This window comes from Pteropus vampyrus, unplaced genomic scaffold (assembly GCF_000151845.1).
Source record: "Pteropus vampyrus isolate Shadow unplaced genomic scaffold, Pvam_2.0 Scaffold15, whole genome shotgun sequence".
Classification (NCBI taxonomy): Eukaryota; Metazoa; Chordata; class Mammalia; order Chiroptera; family Pteropodidae; genus Pteropus; species Pteropus vampyrus.
The window spans coordinates 4,437,995-4,455,241 of NW_011888796.1; the positions used below are offsets into that span (position 1 = coordinate 4,437,995).

General features: G+C 45.2%; 1 protein-coding gene across 1 annotated transcript in view; it reads right to left on the bottom strand.

The window, feature by feature from the left end:
• Positions 1 to 17,247, bottom strand: part of SYNE2 (spectrin repeat containing nuclear envelope protein 2) — a 293,506-nt gene that overhangs the window by 11,753 nt on the left and 264,506 nt on the right. Inside the window, exons 99-104 of the mRNA XM_011386203.2 lie at positions 9,486 to 9,648; positions 4,092 to 4,279; positions 3,426 to 3,576; positions 2,887 to 3,069; positions 1,287 to 1,424; positions 445 to 639 (exon numbers count right to left, since the gene is read on the bottom strand). Coding sequence (XP_011384505.1) covers positions 445 to 639; positions 1,287 to 1,424; positions 2,887 to 3,069; positions 3,426 to 3,576; positions 4,092 to 4,279; positions 9,486 to 9,648 — 1,018 coding nt within the window. The remainder of the gene's footprint in view (positions 1 to 444; positions 640 to 1,286; positions 1,425 to 2,886; positions 3,070 to 3,425; positions 3,577 to 4,091; positions 4,280 to 9,485; positions 9,649 to 17,247) is intronic.

The window sequence follows — 17,247 nt, forward strand, 5'->3', positions numbered from 1 at the left end:
CCTTAATTTCCCCAAAGCCTCCTTTATCAAGGGAAACATCACGGCTGCTTTCAAAAGCTGGTGCTCTGGGCACTTCAATGGTGAGAACAAAGCACCAGAAAGGCACAGATATTAAAAGCTCCCAGATGTTAAGATGGAAGAAAATGCCAGTGTATCCCCAAGACAATGCTGTAAGCAACACCAGAACAGTTATCAACGTACTCTCGGGGTGCTGACGCAGGCCAGAAAAGCCCTGCACTGAGGAGCTCGGGGAAAACATGCCACAGGGGCAAGAACTTTCAGAAGGGCCATCCTTTCCACTGGGACATGGGACCTTCCGAGTAACTGTGGCTCTATATTCACAAGAGCGGACATAAAATTTCCAACAGAGCTTTTTAATCATACGTTTGGTCAAACATCAAGTCTGAGGGGCCGGATGCCCTCTGCGGGCGGCCTTCTCCTCACCGGAGCGTGGGAGGTAAGCCGCTGGTGGAATCGGGAGACCCTGCCAAACACTTCCTGGCAGTACCGGTGGAGTTCCTCCAACTCGTCCTCAATCAGCACAGCATCTAGGGGCTCGCTCTTCTGAATCAGCTGCTCCCCAAACACAATGAGCTGATCAATCTTGTTGGTGTTTAATGTAATTTCCTGTTGGAAACCCTATTTAGGATATAAAACAGGATTTCAGAGAAAGGAAATTTCTCCAAAGATTCAGACAATGTCTGTTTCTGATAACGAGGCCACAGAAAAAGCATCAAAATATCATTACTGTTTTGTTGCTCCACCTAGCACTCTAGCTTCATCAATTTTTAACAAGGTGACAAAATTTAATATATATTTATTTGATAATTTAAAACGATTATACATATTTTTTTCCTCCCCCTTCCCAAGAAGGGAATAATGTGAGATTAAAATGTAATGCAGATTATCTGTAACAGTGAGAGAGGAGAAGGTATCTGTTCTTGGCCCCACTCCTGATAGATTTTTCCTCCTGTTATACCTCAACAAGTTGTACTCAGACCCGAGTGCTGGAGAAACAGCATCTTACAAACTTCTGTTTGGAACCTAAAGAGTGTTCTCCCCTTGATTATAAACGACAAAGAGAAAAAAGGGCCCCGTTCCAAAAACCCGTGGCTGCAAGGAACAGTATCCTTGCCCGTGATAACCCAGCTGTACACAGGTGGGTGCAGCCTGGCTGCTTTAACGATTCTGGAATCTGCTCTCAGGGTATCAGGTGACATCTGTACTTGGCCAGCTCTCCTCTGCAGAGGTGCATTATTTCAAGAGGAGTTAAGGAAGCGGCTTACGTTCAGCTGGCGCATCTTGTCGTCGGCGTCGCTCTCGGAGAAGTGCTCCACGTTGGTCAGCTGCAGGTCCATCTCTGTGAGCCACACCAGAATGCTCTCCCTGGTCCCCTCAAATTCCTCCCTTTGATTGGTGAAATGCTGCAAAAGGGGAGAAGGGACCACATTTGTGTTGATGGCTGGGTGAGAGTTCAGGCAGACAGCAAGGTCACTTCAGGCTGAACGGGTTCCTGGAATACTCACAGAGAAATTTGCCTTTGGGTACTACAAGGGGAAGGGGACACAACGAGGCATTCAGGGACCAGCACGGGGTCAGGAGCCCGGGGTCTGGCCCTGGCTGTGTGATACCAAACAGGTTCCTCAACTTCTGTGAGTCTCGGTGTCTTCTCTGGGAAATGAGAGTCTAGGGATGGTGACTATATCTCTAAGGTCCTTTCAGCCTTTGAAACTCTACAATTCTCTACTCTAAGTCAATGATTTCCCCAAAGTCCAGGCCAGGAAACCCCTCAGAGTCCACGCCAGGCACCTTGCCTATTTTTACCCATTAGCCATCATTAGAAGCTTTCGATTGACAGAAGGATTTAGTAAGCTTCAAGATGGAAAAGTACTGATCTCAAGGTTGAGCCTGGCTTAGTGCCCCAAATGCGTTCACTGATGTAATTCTGAGTGTGTTTCTTCAGAGAAAGAAGACCCAGAGGAGGAGATTCGTCACTCCCAATTAAGGATGCCTCTCAGGTAAGAACCACCTCAGAGAAGGGCAGCAGATTCTCAGACAAATGTAGCATTCAGTGCCAAATGAGGGATTAGACTGGCCACAGTCAAATCAGCAGGAGATAAAGAAATTAACGCAAGGGGCCTGTCTGAAAAACTAGCCAATTTCTTCCTGAGAGGGTTGAAAAAAAAAAAAAAAACAGCTCAGATTTTCATCTCCTTAGAATGGTTTCAAGAGCATTCTGTCCTGAAAACAGAAGCAGGGATTAAAATTACTTCCTGCAGACACAACACACACCAGTCCTGGCAGTTTGCACCTGGACTCTCAAAGGCTGACATATCACATCTTCTGAATTATAGAAATCTAAGGTGAATGTTTACATTAAAAAAAAAAAAAATCAAACCCAATTTCTGAGGTTTGTCAATGTACTCTGAAATTCAGATGATAATAGCTGTCCCCAACCTCCACAGTGCAGAGGAGGCTTTGTCCATGTCCCTCACAGTGCCAGAGCGAACAGGACATAGAAGCAGGCAGATGGGCAAAGCGGGCCCCTTTCCAGGCTAAGTGGTCCAGACCCAGCAACAGCGGTGCCCAGCTCTGGGCAGTCTGTGAGCGGACGTGCACACTGTCAGTGGTTACAGAATTTGAAAAAGGAGATGTATTTGGTAACACAAATCACAAACAGGCTCTGCCTAAGAAGCCTGTTCTTAGGCAAAAGACCACTTAAAAAGCTGGCAGCTTTGAGCTTAAACACAAGGGAAGGCTGTGTTGGAAGACTGTTAAGATAGCTTAGGCCTTCAATGAAATCTTCTACCCACTGCTTTGTTACAAGCTGATAGCGCATCTCACTTCTCCTTGAAGCTCTACAAATAACCCGATGACGTAGGTTACCCGGAGCCTCCGCAGGATGGCTGTGACCCGCTTCTGGAGGTTGTCCCAGTGCTGGTTGCCCTCGTGGACCATCTGCTTCAGCCTGCTGGCCGTGTCGGTGCGGTTCTCCCGGGCCAGCCGCCGGTACTGCTTGTTGATGAGCTCCAGCTGGGTGAGCCTCTCGTGGATCTGCCGCTGAAAGGCCTGAGTCACACAGAAGAGCCCGTCAGTGCCAGAGCGCGCAGGGTGCCAGGACGCCCCGTTCCGAACCCCACATGACCTGCTTCCAGTGGTTAATTCCCCAACTGAAATGGTGACTGAGGGCTTACTTCATCTGTTCCTCTGACGTCAGCTAAAGAACAGGCTTTCCAGTTCACTGCTTGCCAGTTGGCATAAATCGGTAATGCACTGCAAAGCTGTCTTAGCAGCTGATGGCAGGTAGTGGACTGGGCCCTGGGCAGAGGTGAGGGGGGCCGGCCACTTAGAGGAAGCCACCTAGCTGCTTCTGAGCCCGCCGCAGGCATGGTTATCAGGAGCACTGGGCTGCAGGGGGTCTTTACCTCAAACCTCTTTAGCTCTTCTTTTGCATTTGTGTACAACACCTCTGAGGAGTTTGGGCAGGCCGCTGTCCTCTCAGCTGACTTGAGCCAGTCCTCAAAGCGGGAGTAATCGTCTAAAAACTTCTGCCACAAGCGCCACGTCTCCTCAATTCTGATGGGAAGAAAGCAACTTAATACATGCCATCCATTTCCACTCAAGCTTTCGTTATTTATTTTTATCCTCTCTTGACTGGTCCCATTCCCAACCCCTCTTAGCACTGACACCAATTAGGGGGAGAGACCCTCATACCCCTTCCAAGAAATAATGAGGGAGGTCGCTTCTGATCAGACACCTTCCTTCTGGGAGTGCCAAGCTCAGAGCTCCTGCTTCACAGAGGTTAACCAATCAGAGACAAGGCTTTCTCCACTACTTTATGCTGAGGACACAAATACAGTGGTCAGCCACGGTTACAGCCCGAGGCACAGGAAAACGGGGGAAAGACATTACCCTGATTATACTTTTCTTGAATAATTTCTTTAATAAGCACTGGCCACGCCTACTGAGCCTTCTCTGCCAACAGCCTTTGAAGTGAGGTGAACAGGACACAGTTACCGTTATTTAGGTCCGAAGGCCGCATGAATGTGGCTGGCCACGTTTCAAACATTTAGGGGCAGCTCGGTTCTTACTTCATTCGCCGCTCTATCGACATGGCACAAATGTTCCTCCAGCGTCTGTCCAGGCTTCTGGTGGTCTGCTGGATGGAGTCACACTCCGTCTCATTGGCACAGGCATCAGAGTCGTGCAGTAGGACATCGCAGATGTTAAACACAGACTCCACCCCGGCGCTGTGTTGTTCAATGTCTCGCTGCAGATCCTACGATTACAGGAGAGTAGGAAGCTCCATGAGATGGTAGGGGTGGGAGGGTCGGCCTCGAAGGACCATCACCCCACCCCTCCGTCCGTGTGTCCTGCGGGGCACAGTCCTGGGTGCATTTCTGCCTTGGAATCAGCAACACAGACTGAGTCTGTCTCAACACAGACTGCGTCTGTCTCACCAAGGGAGTCTGTGACACCCTTATGCTGTAGCCCCTAACACAAAGCCTAATAAGCACTGGCGACAACTGGGATGGGTCTGTTGAACTATGTGAGAAGAGTGGGAGACTCTCCCCTGAGAGTCTGCCACCCTACAGACTCTGGGGAGGCAGGGGAGCTGCTCCACACCACCCGACTCCAAGGGCCTTCAAGTTAGACCTGGCTTTGGGGAGGTCTTCCTTGGAGTCTCTTCGTCAGGATCTAAAACTTTAGCAATAGATACTCTTAACCTTTTATGGGTCACAGAATTCTTAAATCTACGACGACCTTTGTGCTATCTTGACTCACACCCCAGACCGTGCGTGCAGTTACGTAGTGTCCATAGCCTCCCATGAGCCCATCCACAGCCCAAGGGAAGGATTCAGGGGTAGTGCTTCCCCTGCCACTGATGTGTCCAGCCAAGCTCAGGGATCTCTAGAGTCTTGTCCTGTGACCAGTGACAGTGAAGAGTTCCCCGATTTGGGATAAAGAACATTCATGAAGGAAAAATGCATAGTCATAGGAAAAAATGGAAAACCTGTTTAAGAACAAACACGGTATTTTCAGTTATTGCCAGAGAACACGTCCTTCAACACACGGGGGGCAGCGGGGAAAGGAGAGATGAAGAGCCCGTTGTTTTGCCATTCTCGATGAGCTGGGCTTCTCCTGACAACCCAATTCTGTGATTAAGCGACGTGAGACCACACCACTAACCTTAGCATCCAAAATATGCTGTGAAATAACAAAGTTAAATAAGCGGCCATTAACGGCACTAAAGTTCCCTGGATTCAGCAAAGTTCAGTTTACAGGAGGAAGCACTTTATAAACGGAGCCCGCCTCTGTCTACGGAAAGGCAGCGTAAAGCTCGTTCCGAGTCACCGCAATAATGGAGATGACCACTACTGTATTCCTAGAGAGGATTCCTATTTTCTCACTTTTCTTCTGAGAAACGCACAATTTGGATTATTCTGTGTCCAGGTGGATATGAAAGAATAAAATGCTAACATTCAAACTGAATTTTTAAATCGAGCAGTTCTTAACACAGATCCTAACTAATTAAAAATGAGCACCTCAAAGTTATATAAGAAAATGGTTTTTTTGTCTTGTCGCCCTGTCACGTCCTGTAAAGAGGTGTGTGCAGGGTGACTGTTTAAAGCTCTGCAGTCGAGCACAAATGCCTGAAATGCTGTGATGGCAGAAACCTTCCTGGGGTCAGTGCTAGGACTAGTTTTAAAATGATTAAGTTTATAGAGAATTCCAGTTTTTAAGAATTCTTGCTGGTTCACAGAATCGCCACAGGCTTTCTGAAAATTTACCTATATTGATAAATATCCCATTTAACTTTGTTGAAATAATAAGAAATCTTAACACTAGTGCTAGATAAGCAATACTGACAGTTTCCATTAACAAATGGTACCCTCCCTCCCCACCCCCCGACTTCACCTAGCTTTACTTCAGCAGGCTCTTGTTGAAAAGCAGCAAGAAAGTCTAGTCTGTGAACAAACATGAATTCCATGTATTTTAGTAGACTCTTTGCAATTTTTCTACATTTATTCAACTTACATTGAATAAAACAGCTCAAGAAAACTGATTAATAATCAGGGTGGATAATAGCAAGAACTGAGCTCTATGATAATTTATAAAAGACTATCGACATCCTGGTTTAAAAAGTCTAAACATTTTCAAAATTTATAAAACAAACTTCTGAAAAACACCATGGAGAGACCTACTGATCTCATAGTATGAACTAGTTCCTTCATAAAATATAAAAATGTTGGGCCATACTTAAAAATGCAAATCATCTAAGTGCTAGACGAGTGACATTTTGCAAACTGAAATAATCCTACTACTGGCATGCACAATTATTAGCTTTCAAACCTGTTCAAATGTAATCTGAAGAAGTGGACTCCAGAAACAACATAAAATAATGTGAAAGACCTTTGCCAACAGTTCTGGAAAGGGGTTCCTGTTTGGTTTGTGTTTCTGCTCCTGAGCAGGTGACACAGAGCCCTGGAGCTGGGACAGAGCTGAGGAGGAGGGTGGAGGGAGCGAGAGGGGATGGGGAGACATGAAGCTGGAGCCCAGAATGCGGCCAGGAAGAATGAGTACACCAAAAGAACTAGAAAAGTAAGAGAAGGGGGAAGGAAGAAAACCGGGCGAGGGAGCAGAAAAATCACACAGGCAGGACCCTGTGGGGGACCTAGAATGTCTCCCTGTGTGGGAGTAGCTGGGGGTGGTGAGCAACCGAGCAGGGTGGTCTTGGGGGGCTGGTGTGAAGATGAGCTGGCCCACATGGGGAGGAGGCTTTTGGCAATTATGGAATGGGAGGGGAAACAAACAATCACCCCCAAAACACCATGTGGCACCTCACAGGAAACTAGGAAACCAAAGAAAACAAGAGTGATGCTGAAGACCCAATAAAAGTGGTTCCTGATTTAAAATTGTCACAAAGGTTACACTTCCTTTCCATTTTGAAGATGACACATTCCACAGGAATGATAATACAACCCTGATTACCTAACGAAATTCTATATAAAAGAGAGGAAACAAAGAGGACTCTTGTAAGGTCTGACTCATCCCACACGGGAGCCCCACGGACATTACAATGAGGATCCAGGGACATTACAGCTCTTAATCACATTTGGGGACAAGGGCTTCTGCAGAAGGCACTATCAGGTGGTCTCAAGCGTTTAGGTTTTATTTCTGGAAGCAATCAAGCAACTTACTATATTTAGTAACAGAAACACAGGTAACTTTTTAAGTGGCCCGTAATTTCTGAGCGTGAAACATTTCTGTTTTCAGTGTTTTTGATGGAGCACTTAAGGCCTGGGCTTAGTATAATAAACACATGGTAACTTTTTTTTTTTTTTTAAACAAAAATACTAAAGAAACCGTGAATACATTAGGTTCCACGGCAAAGGAGAATGAAGGTTGCTAATCGGTTGACCCAAAGATAGGGAGATTATCCTGAATTATCTGGGTGAACCTAATGTAATCCCCAGGGTCCTTAAAAGTGGAACAGGGAGGTAGAAGAGTCAGAGGGAGAAGCGACTATGGAAGAAAAGCACAGAGAGGTGCAATTTTCTGGCTTTCAAGATGGAGCAAGGCACCATGAGCCAAGAAATGTGGCAGCCTCTAGAAGCTGGAAAAGGCAAAGAAATGAGTTCTTCTCTAGAGCCTCTGGAAAGGAACTCAGCCCTGCCGACACCTTGATTTCAGCCCTGTATCAGATTTCTGACCTCCAGAAGTGTTAGGATGCTAAATTTGTGATAATTTGTTATAGCAGCCACAGAAAACTAATATAACATCTAACTTCTTTATAGTAATGGTAGTCCTGAACACCAACTGCATACTTTTTTGTTTTTAGCAACCGAAGGATAAGAATTCCATGATGGTGATTCTGAATTTTATAAAGAAGGAACCTTCAAATCAACCAAATTGAAACTATATACCACTTTAGGACAGGAACAAACAAGGCCAAGAGAGTAGCAGGGGCTCCAAATTGTATGCTTTGGGGAACTGTATGCTGCCTAATTATCCAGTCATTCTTTAAGAGGAATAATGTCATCAGCTTCTGTATTATTCACCTGAAAAAAAAAAATCACCACTCAGGGCAAATGGTTATTTGCAAGGCCTTGCTGGCTACGAGACAGTTCAAGAAATTCATCTTAGTGGATTGAACTTGTAAGTAAAGCCAATAATGTTCAGTAGCTGTGAATCCACTGAGAAGGGCATTAAAATCTCTGTAATGTTCATTGACATAGTACTTATATCAATATTCATTTGTCCACAAAGGCAGAATTTAGATGACTTCAATGGAAAAGATATACTTAAGTTTTAGAGGCTAAGTATTTTTACTTGGTTGCATACTAATTTGAAAATCAGAATAGGTACTTTTTAAACTGTAATTGTAAGAGACCGAATAAAGATCTAAGTTGAGAGTTAATATCATATCAAATACTCAGCTCTACTTCATGGCAGCAGGAGGTGTCACTTATTACTATTAAAATGACTGACCTAAACTCAAGAGAATTCATCATCAAGGGGGAGGCCTCTGGCCTGAAACTGGTGAAAAAGATTCAGTCCCTGATTCTGTCTCTAGGCAGCTGCAATAAGCGGGTGAACCTGACAGACAGCAAGCACCAAGGCTTTGGACGTAAGCTGAAGAATACAGATCTGAGAACCTGATGATGACCAGATTGCTTATATGGTCAAAACAGAATCTGCTCACGGGTCTGAGAAAAACCGAGGTGAAGGAAAGCTAGCAAAAGAGTAACAAACTTAACTGTTCTAACAATAAAGATAAGCTCAGGTATTGCATACGAGGATTAGCATGTGAATACAAGCCTCTATGGGGGGCAGGAAGGTGGATTTGATAAGTCAGTGATAACAAAGAGCATCCCTCCGGTTAGTGTGATGACAAACAATGGCAAGACGCAGTGATTTTCAAATTGGAATTTCCAGGGTTGGCTCAGAGGGTATGTAACTGATGAAAGAAGTGGCAGAGCACTGCAAGAGAGGCTTCCTAAGCTATTGGTCCAAGCATGCTCCTTATTACACCTTTTTCGTTCTATTTATATTTTTAAAACTCTATTGGACACAGAATATTATCCCATGAAAACCTTCCTTGTTTAGAAAAATTACTTTCTTTCAATCCACTGCCTTCCAAAAATATATAACAAAAAAACACACAAAGATCAAAGTTAATAAATAAACAAACAAAACAAACGAACCTTATTTGCCACTAAGATTAAGTTCTGCATCTTAAGCAGTATTTAAAGTATTTAACAAAAACGATGTGACTGATGGTGGAAGGGTAGATAGACACTGGAGATAGATGCCTCACACATATAAGAACATGGACAGGTGGACAATTTTCCCTGGAAAAAACAAACTGATAGTACGAAATGTGAACATGCTACAACACACAGCCAACACGAGGAAGGCCCGCGTTAGCAGACCCTGTGCACACCTACACGCTTACAGACGCTCACGTCTCATTTCCCCACCTGCTGCTCGGCGAGCCTCTTCTGGATCTCTTGATCATCACAGACGTCATAAACAACGGGCTTCGAAAGCTCTGACTCGATTCGAGCCAACCAGGTGCGGAGGTTGCTCATGTTTTTGTCTAGCTGCTGAATGAAAGCAAAGGTCTCCTTCAGCTTCTTCACCCTAAACGTTTGCAGGAAAAAAGGAGGTGGAAAACGAAAGTGCAATGTTTAGTGGTGAGAAGGCACCAGCACGGGTGTAGGAGGGCAAAAAGCAACCTATGCTGGTGATTGATTTCCTAGCGGAAATGACTCTCACCAGCTGTGAACTTTCACAGACTATGCGACACTTCACAAAAATCGCTGTTCCGGTTGATTTCCAAGTGGGTTAAGAGCTATTCTGCCCAAGCCAATCTGAAGTCCTATTAGTCCTGGGGTGGGGTCCCTCGAGGCCCAGTCCATCTTTCTGGGGCTCCGGGGGAGGAGGGATGAGGAGATGCCATTTCTTTCTCTCTCAGTTAAATAACCACACCTGACTTCTACCCTGTTTCTGTCTTGGGTATGCCCAAGATTGCAGCAGCCAGTGACCACCCCAGATGTGTTGAAGATGTTACAAGCCTGGTTCACTTGGTGGCATCTGGCCCACGATGCCTCTCAGGGGACCTTCCTCTTGAGCAAGCACAGAACATGTGCCAAACCCCACAGTGTCCAGTCTGAGGGGCTGAGGGTGCTGTACACACAGAACTAGCCCACTGTGGGGCAGCTGTGTCATCTCGAAGGGGAGTGGAATGCAGCAAAGATAATCAGCAAGCAGTTTAAAATCATCTAGCTCACCAATCCACCTGATCTGGCATGGGGTGGATCTGAACTAACACACACATGGCATCAGTATATTTGGTGAGCTCACTGATACGTCACCCTACTGTCAAGGGGAAATGACACAGCTGCTAAGGGAAAACAATCTTTATACAGATCCTGGAAAAAAAAAATACTTCCACAAAAGTCCTAAAGTAGAGTGAGTGAGGGCTTGTTCTGAAGGTGTATGGGATTTTTAGTGAATTCCAGAGACTTGAAGTAATGGCTACGATGGAAAGTTTCCACTTCTCAATACTCATGAGGTTCTGTCAGAACTCCATCCTGTGGCACTAGGAAGAGAAGCTGGGCTCTGGCCCTAACTCACAGGTCGCACACTGCACTCCCCGCCATCATCTTTTTCTTGATGGCCTGTGAACAGCTTCCTACCACCCTCCTTTGGTTCTGTTCCAGATGGCAAGTCTGATGCACACTCAAACGCTTCTGCAGTCCTCACACTGCCCTGACATACCAGGATTAAACTGATCCCCTGAGTTTTCAGGTGCTTGAGCAGTCAATGGCCTCTCTGTCTCCAACCCTGCACTCTGCAAAGCAGCTTCTCTTCCCTTCTCCTAGAGCGCCTACCACTGCCCCTTGTCCACACGCTTCCACAGTACCCAGGCCCTCCAGCTCCGTGTTGTGCCTACACCCTTCATTCACTGTGCACCCATCACATGCTGTGTGGGGCTTGGGCCACTCTGCATGCACAGCACCTCTCACACTACTTGGTGGGCAGGAGGTGTCAAAAAACCTTTGCTGAATGAACACATGTGTATAAGACCCACTACAAGCTATTTAAGTAGACCATGGGGGGGTGGGGTGTGTGTGTGTGTGTGTGTGTGTGTGTGTGTGTGTGTGTGTGTGTGTGTGTGTGTGTGTGTGTGTTTTTGCATCCTTCGATCAACCAAATCAACCCTGGGACTTCTAGCTCCAGCTCTATTACCAGCCACTTTTATGATTTAGGGAAAATCCTTTTAGCTCAAGCCTCATCTCTCGTAGGCCCCTGAGGTCCCTCAAACTTCAGGGAGGTGATAACATCTGGGTGAAGTTAAAGCCACAACTCTGCAGGTGAGCAGATCTGGGCCTCTAGGTCCCACTTACAATCTATGAGCTGTGCACCCCTGCAAGGAACCTCACCTTCCTGACTCCCAGTTTCCTTGTTATCTGCAATATCATCCACCTTGTGAGACTGAGACAGAAGGATGCACATAAAGCCTTTGGCATAGAGTAAACACTCAACAGAACACTAGCTCTTATTATACTGCTGACTTAGATTACTACAATAATGCCTCATTTCTACAGCACTGGACCCCACTAAGTCTTTCATAAATATTTCATTTTTGACACTGAGACAGGCAACTTTAGAAGCAGGCTGTGGAGTTTGATGGTGGAGCCAACTCTGTGGTCGGGGCCTGGGTTTGAATCCTGGCTCTCTTTAATCTCGTCTTTAAAACAGTGTCAACAGTAGTTGGGTGGCTGAGAGGGCTGAACGAGATATGAACACATGAAAGGCATCGGGCTCAGTGCCTAACAGAGACGAATTTCCAGAAACTATGGTCATGATGATTTCCAAGGGGGTATGTTTTACAAATTACATTCTTACTGCAAACACCACAAGGAGGAGTTCCCTTTGAAGCCACAGATGTTTAAAAAGGAAGTAACAGAATCTGGGGCCAGGCCTAGATACAGCTGTAACTCAGATCACTCCTTTGTTCCTATAGCATTAGAAGTACGCCCCCTCCATCCCAATGCCTTATTACCGTAACTGCCCAGGGACCAGAAAGAATACTCTAGACAATGGCAGAGTAGCTGGGAACCCCAAGTTCCATGGGACAAGGAGCTTTCCACACAGTTAGCAAGGGGCTATCCTCTTGGAAGGCTCTGGCTGGAGCAGCAGCCTGGCCCTGAAAGCTTCCCCCACAGGTAGAGCAAGGAACTGAGGCCCAGCAGCCTCTGCACAGCTCTCCTGCCCCTGCCCCCGCTTTCTTCCCTAACACCTGACCCTATTCCATCCTAAGGATCCCAGCCACTTCCTTTTAAATGAAGGGAGCTAACAAGCAACAAAATAACCTGGGCGCAAAAAATACAGAGATGCAGTGATCCTGAATCCTGTTAATCCTGGGGTGAGGTGTGCCATAAGCAGAGGGGGAAGCATGCAGAAGGTGAAGGAATTATTTGCTTGGCTTCTCCAGGACCGTGGTACTCCAGGCCAGTGGTATCCAACACAGAGGGCTCAAGATAAACCAATGGTATACAAGATTAAGACATTAGACTTTCTACTATAATCCCATTCTTTTAAAATTTTTACATTAATGCTTTATAATTTATAAACTTCATTACTCAAGTGGGATATCTATAGAACCTGCTGGCATCTACTTGTGCCAGGCCTATTTTGCTTTATACGTTAATAACTCATTTAATCCTCACAAATGCTATGAGATTGGCACTATTGGTATCCCTAACTGACAGATGAAGCAATTGAGGCACCAAGATTAAACAACTCTCCCTAATCATATGGGCATTAAGTGGCAGAGGCAGGATGCCAACCTGGGCAGTCTGGTCCAGAGCTGCTATTCTTAAGCATTTTTCCTGCAGTATCGCATAAACGCCTGCACATGCTAATGTGCACACATTGTGGGTACAGATGGTTTCCACTGCTGTCAGGGAACATGATCGGAAGGCCAGACTCATGTCTCGAGGATATACTGGGGTGGGGGCCGGGGGTGGCAGCCCGTCCACCAAGTACTGCATTTTTGGATGCCACGTTTGACCCTCCACAATTTCCTTTCAATAAGTATTCAACTATTTGCTTTGTCTCGGGTCCTATGCAGATCCCGAGGATTCAAAGATAACTGAAAATAGGTCTTATTCTCATAGAGCTCATGATCTAATTTAGATTTAATTTCAATATTATAATGCAAGATAGGAGGTACACAATAAATATCTTCGGAATGAGTAAATGATGTTCACTCATACCTTCAAATGTTTTCTTCATAAAAAGGGTGACCATGTTATAAAGATCAGAGCACCTCTCCAAGCCATCTTGCCACAAAATTTGCTGCCACACATGCTCCTAACCTTGGTTTCACACTGGACCAACTGGGGGACTGACTGACAAGCACACAAATCATACGCACATTTAAGAAAAACAAAGGAGAGAGGGAAGGTGGGAGGGAAAGAAAAGGAAGCTGCCAAAAAGCTACATTCATCCAGTCAGGATTTAACCTGCTTCTACGTCCCAGTCTGACCAAAGGCATAATATCGCAAAATGCGCGGCGACAGAAATAAATGTTCCCGAGATAATCCCATTACAGCTTACTCTAGGAACCATCAGATGTACTGCCGAGTTTGTATCGTTCTATTCTGTGCAGACCCTGAGATCTAATCATCACCTCTCCCAGGTCAAGAAGAACATGCCATTTGCCGACCTCCACGTTAGGCCTCATTAATATTGCTCTTTAAGAAGTTTAAATCTTGAGTGAATACTGAGAAACAAGGAAAGCCATTCAGAAACCAGACTGTTGGCCCAGGAAAGCAACCACAGTGCTGCCTGACATCGCCCTCTGCCCTCGCCCGCCTTCCACCCAGGTGCGCTGACATCGTTCACGTGCGTATTTCAACAAATTGCATTTCTCCAGAGAAAAATAAGCATGACTTGGTGACACAAATTCCAGTTCTGAGGACTGGAAAAACAAAATATTTAAGCACAAAGGAGAAGTTTTTCACCTGTGTGGCCTATTGGAAGACCTGAATTAAAACATTTTCATATGAAACCAAATGAGGTAATAAGACATTTGCCTAAGAGTAGCAACAAATTAGAAATTCTTTGGTGGGGACTCTGGGTAGAAATACAAAACAAAGCTTTTCTTTTATCTAAACCAGTGATGGATCAAAATATAATACTTAAGAACCCTGGTCTCCCTGTGAAACAAGCAAAATGAAGCCAAGTTAGTGTCATTCTATGTATCAAGCCTAAGTCTCACAATGTGTGATGAAGGCTTTACATACCAAATTCATGTCTATGGAATAATTTACGTTTCAGTCCTGTTCTCTACATGCTAAAAGGTCTACAGTTAAATTATAAAAGGCCTAGATCAGCATAAATTAAAACAATTCCTATGCCAGTGTGGACAGCATGACTTAAAAAATACTAAGGAAAAACTGAGATGGTTAAAGGATCTGAATTTGTCCCAAAACAGATACTTAGACCTATGGGCAGCCGTCAGTTGCTAAAAACACTGTATAAATTCTGTGCAACTCCATCTTTTTAAAATGACTACACATCTTTATAGTAAGATAATCAATTACTCCAAGGTCGTGAATCCCTGGTTTGGGGGCACGGACATTACAATCATTTGAGCTAATCGCCTCTTTGAAGCATTTATGTGGCCAGAAGACTACCATTTTGCACGCAGCGTAATCACGACTTTCCCCTGCTTGTCAAAGGCTGGCTGCAGACACCACACACATGCTGACACTGGGAAAGAACCCATCCCCCGATGGCTGTCTGAGCACACACACACCACAGCCACCATCTCATCGGTAATTTCTATTGTAACCAAAATGAGAGAGCTAGAGAGCAAGACACACAGAGACAGCAGCTGCCCGTCGGCCATAGGCAGAGCTGATGACTAAAATGGCACTTACTGTTGATGAGAAAAAATCATTCCTGATGTTTAGGGAGAGCTCCAAGTTCCGGGCTGCACCTCCACCTCCCGGGCCCGAGGCAGCCCCTCCCCCCACCGGCAGGCCTCTCCATTCACTGGTTCAGCATCTTCCACAGGCCACCCTCCTGCAGGCTCCTGTGGGCTCTGCTCCCTCAGTCACAAAGCAATGGCAGTAGGAAAGGAAGAGAACAGCTTCACCGCTAACTGCAATTTTTAATCTCTGTTTTCTCCCTTCCAATAAACAAATATCTCCAGCTCTTGACACACACACACACACACACACACACACACACACACACACACACACACACACACACACAGAGTCTTTGTTCTGATGCCACAGGATTGCACTGCTGGGGGAAGAAAGTCACAGTGTTATCTTGGCTATGGGTTATTTATGAAGTGCTATAAACCGAAGGAAGAAACATTTTAGATCGGGGTGTGAACAAGAGGATTTCTGTTCTTGTCACATTAAATTTCTGTTTCAGGTTTAAAAGAAATGGTGAAATCTGAAGCCCCTGAATCCAACGGGAATGCCTTCCTCTGGTCCTCTGAAAGAAGAAATTTTCCCGAGGGGAAGGGATGGTGGTCCCTTTTTAGTCCTATGCAGCCTGGCTTAGGAGGGGCAGAGTTCATTTAGTTCATTCCTCTGCTTTTTGCAGAAAAAATTCCACCTTGGAGTTCGAAAGTTTGCAGAGCAAGAAATTTTGCAATTTTCCCTAACGCCTGTTAGGGTTTATCATAATGTATCTAAAATTTCCTCCACATCCCTAACTGCGGTTCTCTACACATCCAGAGAGGCTCTGCTTACTGGAGCACCTTGGTTTGTGTCCAGCCCCTTTTAGGCTCAGTGCCAGCCTTGTTTTTAGACTCAATATCAATAATTTCTCATGAATCCCTAAAGCCCAACATTGAATCATTATTACATCTCCACTTTGAAACACAATAAGCACATTCTAGACCAGTGAAATTAGGAGTGCAGATTTGGAAGCAGTTCTCCCCAAATGAAGCATCTGTCCAACTTGTGCCCACATGCTTGGCTGTCCCTGGGATCTGCTAAATACTGTCCCACAGGGCTCGGTACACTGGACCTGGCCTCATGGTGGACATCAGGCTATTGATTATCTATTGACCCAATTAATGATGGCTGCTATCTCCTTGGGGAAGCTCCCCAGGCCTCGGGAAGGCATTTCCTCAGGGTCCAGGAGCAGCAGCCGCCTCCTCCAGAGGGGGATTGAGGGGGCTAATGGGAAGGAAAAAGAAAAGGCAGGTGGCTGATCTTACACCTGGCTCTCCCTGTGCTAAAATCTCTAAGTGCTGCCAGTCCCACTGGATCAGACAACCTGCTAAGACGAGAGAACGAGAGAGAGAAGGAGAACAGCTTTATGACTAGCAACATTGTTTGGTCTTCCAAAGTAACCTTGAGAAAATACAGATAAAGGAAGAGTAACGAAAAACTTTATCAGTTTAAAAAAGCACACATCTCCCTGCCCAGTTTGCAAGAAATGAAAAGAACAATCTTAACACACAGTTGCCATGGTAATAACTGCTGAATTTAAATGACACCATTTTAATTGCTACTATTATAAAGTAGGTGGGCTTTTCACGTCAGTAGGTGAAATGTGAAAATTATGCTTAGTTAAAATTTGTTCTCCAGACTTGATCCTTTTGATAGCAAGACAGCTCCCTACCCTAAATAGGAAGGGACCATATGGCAGTTTGTCTAAGTGCCTCCTTCATAACAGCAGCTTAAAGACGCCATGTCTATTAACGATGCTGCCATCAAAGCAAACTTAGGAAAAAGGTAACAACATTCATGATATTTTTTTTTTTAATGAGGAAAAAAGGCCCCATGTCCCTTTTTCCATAATAAACTTTTAGGAAATTCAGATACGCAAAAAGAAAATTAAAATCACCAATGACGCCAATACCAACAGGTAATACACACATTCTGGGTTACGTCTTTGCGCTTAGCTGTCTCATGTTTTAGGCACTGAAAGCTCTGACTGGCTCAGTCTCACATGCTGCCAGAACGTCTTTAAAAACAGTCCCCCACCCCCATGTCTCTGAAGAGGCTCCACTAAGATGTACAACGAGCAGAGTGACTCACTGTAGCCACAGGAGCCCTGCTTCATAGGACACAGCTAAGGCTTTGGCTAATAAATAGGGAGCGGGTTCTGGGAAACCAAAACAGATGGATTTTTAAGATGTTCAACTACTGGGATTTTGAAATCAAGAACAGACATAGGTGAGCTTATGTGTCA